The 9682-nt window shown below is 38.8% G+C and overlaps 1 protein-coding gene across 2 annotated transcripts in view; it reads left to right on the forward strand.

Annotated features, from left to right (window-relative positions):
• The window catches only part of LOC140729176 (neuronal acetylcholine receptor subunit beta-3-like), a 29275-nt gene extending 19946 nt beyond the window's left edge, over nt 1-9329 (forward strand). For both annotated transcript variants that reach the window (XM_073048648.1, XM_073048649.1), the window contains exons 5-6: nt 4739-5621; nt 7572-9329. In XM_073048648.1, coding sequence (XP_072904749.1) covers nt 4739-5621; nt 7572-7730 — 1042 coding nt within the window. In that variant the 3' untranslated portion in view covers nt 7731-9329. The remainder of the gene's footprint in view (nt 1-4738; nt 5622-7571) is intronic.
• The last annotated feature ends 353 nt before the right edge of the window (nt 9330-9682 follow it).

Raw genomic sequence — 9682 nt, forward strand, 5'->3', positions numbered from 1 at the left:
TTACTAATTTCAGTTGATCAGCTAAGTGGGAGGTGATGCATTTTGGAAGGACAAACCAGAAGGCTGAGTACAGGGTTAATGGTCGGTTACTCAAGAGTGTGGATGAACAGAGGGACCTTGGGGTTCAAATCCATACATCCCTCAAGGTCACTGCACAGGTTGATAGGGTAGTTAAGAAGGCCTATGGGATGCTAGGCTTCATTAACAGGGGGATTGAGTTCAAGAGTAGAGAGGTCATGTTGCAACTCTACAAATCTCTGGCGAGACCACACTTAGAGTATTGTGTTCAGTTCTGGTCACCTCATTATAGGAAGGATGTGGACGCTATGGAGAGGGTGCAGAGGAGATTTACCAGGATGTTGCCTGGATTGGAAAACAAGACTTATGAGGCAAGGTTAGCAGAGCTGGGACTTTTCTCTTTGGAGCATAGAAGGATGAGAGGGGACTTGATAGAGGTCTACAAGATTATGAGAGGCATAGACAGGATGGATAGTCAGTACCTGTTTCCCAGGGCATGAATAGCAAACACCAGAGGGCATACATACAAAGTTAAAGGAGGGAAGTTTAGGGGAGACTTCAGGGGTAAGTTTTTTTACACAGAGGGTTGTGGGTGCCTGGAATGACTTGCCAGGGATGGTGGTGCCAACTAAAACATTAGGGGTATTTAAGAGCCTCTTGGACAGGCACATGGATGAAAAAACAGATGGTTACGGGGTAGTGTGGGTTTAGTACTTTTTTTTAAGGATATGCTTCAATAAAAGGTGAAGAGAGGATCCAATGAGAGATAATCAGGTATTTGTGAGATATATATCACTGAAGTAACTGAAAATTGAGGGCATGCAGGAAACTCCCAGATATTATCTGTGGAGAGAGGAAAACAGAGTCAACACTTACTGACTGATAACCTCTTGGATAAATGCTGTTCCTCAAAATCACATTAGGCCACATTGGAACAGTGCATGAGGCTAGAGGCAGAGAAATAAAAGCTAGAGTAGGGCAGTTTCAAAGGCACCAACAGAAGAACAACAAAGCAATAGGAGCCTCAGGATTCACAGCAAAGGTTCAAAGGTTAATTCACTATCAAAGTATGTATGCAGTATATACCTCTGAGATTCATCTTCTCCTGGTAGTCAGATAACCACCAGGTTCAGGAACAGTTATTACCCCTCAACCATCAGGCTCTTGAACCAAATGGGATTCAGTAACTTCACTCAACTTCCCTTGCTCCATTATTGAAATGTTCCCACAACCAATGGAAGACATACAAATGCTTGTGGAACTCAGTAGGCTAGGCAGCATCTTTACACAAAATGCTGAAGAAAATGGTGATTTGTCTAAAACGTATGGACTCACTTTCAAGAACTCTTTATCTCGTGTTCTCAATATTTATTGCTTATTTATTTATTATTATTATTCTTTCTTTTTGTATTTGCACATTTTGTTGTCTTTTGCACACTGGTTGAATGCCCAAGTTGGTGCAGTTTTTCATTGATTCTATTATGTTTATTATTCTATTATTGATTTATTAAGTATGCTTGCAAGAAAATGAATCTCCGGGTTGTGTACAGTAACATATATGTACTTTGATATTACTTTGAACTTTGAAATTCTCCCCATACTCTTTTGATGTCTGTTCAGCATTCCACAGGTACTTGCTGAAGGTGTGAAGTTGTTCTCTGGCAGGGCCTGAGGAATAAGCTGTAGAGCCCCTCAGGCCTGCTCCAGGTGACGGATTTGAGGCTACTTCCACACTAGACCGGATAAATCCATAACCGAGTTTTTTCTCTTCGTTTTGACCCTCCGTCCACACTAAAATGGTGTTTTCCTCTCCTGAAAACGGAGCTTTTCTAAAACGCCCTCCAGAGTGTATAAATTTGAAAACGCCGGATTGGCTGGAGCAGTGTGGATAGGATAACTGGAGAAATCTAAAAATGCTGTCATAACATGCCGGAACAGATGGTGACGGCAGCACGCCATTTCATTGTTTTCTTGAACGCAACCTAATAATTACAGAACAGACGGCAATGAGACTGAAGCCAGAAGAGTTAGAAATGTACTCACCAAATACTTTGACCCATAACTTACTAAATAAATAAGTATACTCACTTTGTCCTGTTTTCTGTCCTTGCTCATATGAAGGTGGTTTACCTATTTATGCAAGTACTTCTCTGACAATAGATGTGTCACAGCCTAATGTAACATTATATGAAAATACAAGATAATACTGATGCAGACATGTTTTATACATTTAACAAGGTGCTTTATTAATGCAACAGAGTTAGTCATTTTTTCAATGTTCGTCATCAGCTGGGTCATACTGTCCGTGAACTCCCTGTTGGTTGCTTCCATACGCTCCAGTATTTGGTTTTTTTTAGTTTTAAGTCCTCCTGTGTGAGAGCCAACAGCTGTCTGTTGTTTAAGTTTTTCTAGTCTGTAACTGCACAAATGCGCACCAAGTCTTTCACGGCGAGATTTGACATCAAACATGTCGCTCGTTTTCGGTAGATGTGTCCTGCGCATGCGCAGTAGGAGGAGATTCGCCGAAATATCCATTTTAATGTGGACAGAAGTATTTTCAAAAACGCTTAGTGTAGACTCCTATCGTTTTTACGCGAAACCAGCGTTTTCAAAATTATCCGGTCTAGTGTGGACATAGTCTAAGTTGCACGAAACAAAAGTCACCATTCATTTGCTCTATTCCTGACTACCAATTTATGACATGATGGCAGAGGGAGGAATTTTGCTTCAAAACATTCCTACAGTTCCTATAACACTACTGCCCAGATGATCTCATCTCATTGTCAGCAAAACCTTGGAATTGTTCCTTTAGCTGGATTTATAGTTCGTCAGCCCCAGGAAAATGTTTGTGGAAAGCAGCTGGAGTATCGCACTGACTTAAAAACCATCTCCTCTGATATGAAACTGCACTGGGGCAACAGAAAGGCTCTACAAAGGGTAGTCAAAACTGCCCAATGTATCACCGACACCAGCCTACCCACCATCAAGGACAAATATATACAGGAATGTGCTGGAAAAAGGTCCACTCACCCTGCTCATGGATTGTTTGTCCCATTCCAATGAGGCTCTGTAGCATCCACACCAGGACCACCAGATTCAAAAACAGTTACTGTCCCCAAACAGTAAGGTTGGCCACCACCTCTACCCATTAACCTATCCCTTCATATCCCTCACCATTACTATTATATCATTTTCTGTCAGTCATCTTATGTACAGACACAAGCATCACTTCATGGACATATAGACAATCTATATATAACCTATCTTGTGTATTTAGATTTATTGTGTTTTTTTTAATTATTGTGTTCTTTATCTCAATGTGGTATTTTGTGCTGCATTGGGTCTGAAGTAACAATGATTTTATTCCCCTTTACACTTGTGTACTGGGAATGACAAAAAATTCTTGCACCTTGAATCTTGAAAGATAGTTAATCATCTCTCCATGCCCAGATCTTTACTATATTTAGGTCTGCTTTGCACAATGCTATCTACAAAGATGAATATTGAGTACATCTCTCCAAACTTTAGGCATCACAAGAAAAAAAACAGGAGAAAGGCTTTTGTTCAAAGGCAGCATCAGGCAACATCATTATGATAGATTTTCTGTCCTGCATAGAAATTAGCTGCCTTTCTCAATATTAGCACAAGGAATGCACCTGGAGAATTGACTATGATGCACTCGGGACTGAATTCAGAAAGTCTGTTATAGATATTAAAGTCCCTTCTTTAGTGCTTTATATAATACAAGTTCAAGAATTGGTTTGCAAACTCAAGGACACGAACCCAAAACATTGACAATTTCTCCTTCCATGATTGCTGCCTCATTTGCTGAGTCATTCCAACAATTTCTGTTTGTATATCAAACTTCCAGCATCTGCACTCCTTCATTTTTTCACTTTCACACAACTCAAGAGGAATGGATTTCTCTTAGAAAACCTTGTGATTCCAGGGTATTTCTGGACGAACATTCTACTGGAGGTAGATTTTAAATTAAACGTGTAGCAGTGTGCAGGAAGCCAAGTCATGCTGGCTGTGGCTGGGAAATCAGAACAGAACCGGCAGCTGTCAAATAGTCAAATCAAAGTTGTAGACTTGCTGTCTGAAACAGAGGGAGGAATCTATCACTGTACTCTGCTGTAGAACTCCTGTGAAATCCAGAGCCTTATTGGGATTCCCCAGCACTAGACTGAGCAAGTGCCTCTGATCCTATGCTCATTTGGTGCAGGAATTAACACTCCATTGATACATTGGATTCTATACCTGGAGACAAGGATTCAAATGGATTTTGATTCAGTTTAATGTATTTAATGATTCCTAAGAGTTTTAAAATATTATAAGAAGCATTTTAAACATTTTGATTCTTTAACTTTAGATTCCCTTTAATTTTTAACAGTCTAAAATGACTTTGGCTATTACATTTAAAATCCATTAACTTTAATGACAGCTTCAACTAAACACGAAGTTCCAACTTGGACTGTGCTTTCAGTCAAATGCTATTGGGGCAGGAGGTCTACTTTTCACACCACATCTCATTCACTGCTCAGAGCACACATTTGAATGCATGAATTGACCCTCTGCACCTGAGCCAGGTAAATATGTATAAGTGGGGGCCATGATCTTTTGATTTTTTTCAATAGGAAACATCCATCAAGAGCCAGCCAGATATCATGTTGCTGCTTGCTGCTCTATTGTGCTCACCTGTATGTTTTGTTACCTTTAGCGCAGATGGACATTTTGAATCCTCCCTCATGACAAAGGCTATTGTGAAATACAACGGGACAGTGAGGTGGGCGCCTCCTGCAAGCTACAAGAGCTCCTGCACAATAGATGTCACCTTTTTCCCATTCGACAAACAGAACTGCTCGATGAAGTTTGGATCTTGGACCTATGATGGTGGATTGGTCGACCTGATTCTAGTGGATGAAGATGTGGACCAGAAGGACTTCTTTGACAATGGAGAGTGGGAAATATTAAATGCTACTGGAATAAAAGGGACGAGAAGGGATGGTTATTATTCCTATCCATTTATCACCTACTCTTTTATACTGAGGCGTCTGCCTTTGTTCTATACCTTGTTTCTGATTGTCCCTTGTCTTGGTTTATCACTCTTAACTGTCCTGGTATTTTACTCACCATCAGATGAAGGGGAAAAACTTTCATTATCCACTTCAGTTCTAGTTTCCCTGACTGTGTTCCTCCTGCTTATTGAAGAAATAATCCCTTCCTCCTCAAGGGTCATCCCTTTGATTGGTGAATACTTGCTGTTTACTATGATCTTTGTCACCCTCTCGATCATTGTCACTGTTTTTGTTATAAACGTACATCATCGATCCTCGACCACTTACCACCCCATGGCACCATGGGTCAAAAAGCTGTTCCTTCAAACCCTTCCCAGACTTCTGTGTATGAGGGGCCATACTGATCGCTACCACTGTCCAGGAAGTGCCCCCAGCAGTCCAAAGGGAAAACAAAAAGCCTTTGAAAATCCTCAACATGCTTCAGTTAGGAACAATGAAAAGGCAATGGTGGCCATCCTTGAAAAGGCTGCCGAATCAGTCAGATACATCTCAAGCCACATAAAGAAGGAACATTCCATTCGTGAGGTAAGGATATTGTACACAAAAAAATAATATTGGGGGTCGTCAAAATCGAGCAATACAGTAAGATCTATTCATTGCAACTTAATTTAATGATGCTGGCTATCTGGATTCAACTTAAAGCAATAAAAATAATTGGTCATTTAGTATTGCAGTCACTGAGACCTCTCTTAGAAATAGTATGCCACAATTTCCTTTTCATTTTTCTATTTCAAAAAGTTGCTCTTGTGTGACGTATATAAGTGACCTGGATGAAAATGTAGATGGGTGGATTAGCAAGTTTGGTGGTGTTGTGGATTGCATAGAAGAATGATAAAGAACACAATGTGATACAGTACAGTTGCAGGTGTGGGCAGAGAAATGGCAGATGGAGGTTAACCTGGCCAAATGTGAAGTGTTGCACTTTGGTAGGACAAAAACAAAGAGACTGTACGGTGTTAAGGGCAAGATCCTTAACAGTGTACGTGAGCAGAGGGATCTTGTGGTCCAAATTCAAAGTGGCTGCACAAGTGGTTAGGGTGGTTAAGAGGTATATGGCATACTTGCCTCTATTAGTCAAGGCATTGAGTTCAAAAACCAAAAAGTTATGTTGCAGCTTTATAGAACTAGTCAGGCTGCTTCTGGAATAATGCATGCTATTCTGTTCGCCCTATTATAGGATGGACATCAAGACTAAGGAGAGGGAGCAGAAGACATTTATCAGGGTCTTGCCTGGATTAGAGGGCATGTGTTACAATGAGAAGCTGAACAAACTTGAGTTGTTTTCTCTGGAGTGGCGGAGGCTGAATAGAAATCTGTCGAGGTCTATATGACTATGAAACATATAGATAGAGTAGACAGGGAATATCTTTTTCCAAGGGTTGAAATGTTTAGACCAGAGGGCATGTACTTAAGGTGAGAGAGAAAGCAATTTCAAAGGAGATGTGAGGGGCAAGTTTTTAATACAGAGTGGTGGGTGCCTGGAAGGTATTGCCTGGGGTGGTGGTAGAAGCAAACACATCAGACCTTCAAGAGACATTTAGATCAAGAATAAGTTTGAGGAAAATTGTAGGATATGGGCATTGTATAGGCAGAAGAGTTAGCCATTTGATTACTAATTTAATTGGTTTGGCACAAAATTGTGAGCAGATTGGCTTGTTCCTGTGTTGGACTGCTTTATATTCTATGTTTATCTGCTCCAAAACTAATGTTTGATGAGAGAGCAGCAAAGTAAGATTTCTTGAAGTCCAGACCAGTTGGGGATGCATTATAATAAGCATTTAGATACATTCTTTGTTTATCTTAAAGCAAGAGGACTCATTCTAATATGGGCTTGGAATTCCTATGCCATGCATTAGATGTCCCAAATTCAAATCCAAGAAACCTGTCATTTGAACTTAGAGTGTAGGTTGACAATTTTGCCGTTAACCAAAATAAATTTTGAAAATGGCCCATCCATCTTAGCACCATAACTTAATTGATGTCAGATGCCTTTTTTAATTCAAAGAAAAAATAGATGATTCATCAACTCAGTAATATGCAAGAGGCTGTAGAATATAAATTGATGCCAAATGAGGAATAGTTAGAGGACTGGTCAAGATTTTTAAAGTGGCAGCAGTGTTCTTTTTCCAGAAGTCCATCAATTCATCCTTAATCTCTGCTCAATATGCCATTCATTAATCTGTTTGTTAATTTGCCAATATTTGATGCATATCATCTTCTGTTCACCAAATTCTTTATCCCCTCATATGTCAGAAAAATTGCCTAGTCTATGAAGGAATTGGTGGCTTGGTAGATGTATATCACTCCATCTCTCTTATCAATAGAGTTTATATTTCAAACTTCCATTTATAAATCTCATGTTTTCCCAGATAACGTTCAGATTATGTTTTTAATTTTCATCTTCCATTTATAAATCTCATGTTTTCCAAGATAATGTTCAGATTATGTTTTTAATTGTGCTTTCTCTCTGTTCAGGTTGTGGAAGACTGGAAATTTGTAGCTCAAGTTCTCGACCGAATTTTCTTATGGCTCTTTTTGCTAGTGGCCATTCTTGGATCAATACTAATATTTGCACCAGCACTTCAAAAATGGGAAGGCAATGTCATCATGCCCAGTGTGAATTATAATAATTAATCTAAGATATGGTCCATTAATATTTTGGAGTTGGTTTACTAATATATCACTTGTTAACTAGATTCAACTATGTTGTAAAGGAGAACCAATAAGCAATCATTTGAAAGGCATAAGAAAATGCATCTACATAGATAATAAGCAGGATTTTTTCATTAGATTGCCATGGAAGTACCAATGTCAGCAATCCTAAGAATTTGGTGGTAAATTATGTGCACACAAATCAGATTTCCATGGATTTTGAAAAACAGATTGAAGAGTTGGATAGTGGCCTTATTACAGATTGATTGCACTCTTCTGAATGAATCAGTCACTACAAAAAGTTTCCACTAATCACACCTCTCTTTGAACATTTAGTGGAATCATGAGTATATAAAAAGCAGAGGTTCATGGTTTCTTGATTAGTAAAGGTATCAAAGGTTACAGGGAGGAGGCAGGAAAAGGGGTCTGAGAGGGATAATAAATCAACCATGACCCAATGGCAGTGTGCTCAAATGCTCTAATTTTGCTCCCATCTCTTAGGGTCTTAAAGACAAGCAAGTGTAGTCCATTTGGCTATTCATGTCTGCTCTCCCATTCAATATAATGTCCTATCTTAATAACATCTTCTGCTTGTAAATTTCAAACTCTTTAGATGCACGCATTATAGAAAATTTAAAACTTTTTCATTTATGATGACCATTTTTAACTGAAATGATTGGTAATTACTTCTGAGTGTGTATTTCAGGAAGTTAAAACTTATGGGTGGTGCTTGGGACACAAAGTAAAAATCACATCACACTATCACTAACAAGAAAAAAATCTGCAGATGCTGGAAATCTGAGCAACATCCATAAAATGCTGGAGGAAATCAGCAGGCCAGGCAACATCTATGGAAAAAGAGTATAGTCAACGTTTCGGACCAAAATGTTTCATTTTGTGTGTGTTGCTCATGCTATCACTATTAATCACTATAAAGGATAGTTGTATCTTTGCACATTATGGACTTACTTTGAATAACCTGTGTGGGTATGTGATGTATTCACCTTTTCAAAGTTATAGTCTCAATTCATTTTAATATCTTATATTTTGATTTGTGAAAGAAAAATTCTTCCTCAGAAAGAAGGGAAAGCATATCAGTCACTGTCAATGTTCACATCTGGACACATGGACATGTTTAGTAAGTGAATCATTTTTTGGCAAAAGGGGACAGCTTTGAAGATTTTATAGAACAAGAAAGATTTACACTTGTTTTTGGACATTTTGTCATTGTTTGATTGAGGAGTGACTGATGATGGCCACTTTGTTAAAATGTACCAGCCAACTAGGTCTTGTTGACATCAGTGTTGCTGGTTATTTAGTTACCTTGTTCAAAAATGCTTTACCTTTAGAGAATAAAAATGAGGAACATTAGATCCATTGTCAGTGGTACATTCGTACTGTCTCCACTTCAATATGATGTGCTGGCTTGTCTCAGTTGAGTTCATTGGTTTGAATCACAGTCAAGATTTCAGACAATTGATATGCATACAGTATATCCTGGCTTTATTCCTTACAGATATACTAATCTATCTTGCAATCTACAAACCTTGTTAAATTGTACGTCAGTGTGCTTTTTAAAAATAAAATACGTTCTTGTTATGATTATCTTCTAGTCTTGTTACTTATTTTGTCCACTTCGAACAATGGTGATATTAAAATATGTTTTTAAATAACATGGATCCATAGCATTTCCTCTGCTAATTAGGTATGGGTATTAGGTGCTAAATGAAGTCTTCCAGTCCTGTGAGACCCTATGATTTCCACTCAAAATTACAATGGAGAACAGGACATTTATCATATCAACACACCTTCATTTACACAACCTCAAACATCGATTCTTTCTCAGTTTTCCACTGATGCATTTCAGGGTGTGGGTGTGTTGGATCATGAATGTAGAAATGTTAACATGAAGGCATAGCAAGGTGTTCAGCAGG

This window comes from Hemitrygon akajei, chromosome 6 (assembly GCF_048418815.1).
Source record: "Hemitrygon akajei chromosome 6, sHemAka1.3, whole genome shotgun sequence".
Classification (NCBI taxonomy): Eukaryota; Metazoa; Chordata; class Chondrichthyes; order Myliobatiformes; family Dasyatidae; genus Hemitrygon; species Hemitrygon akajei.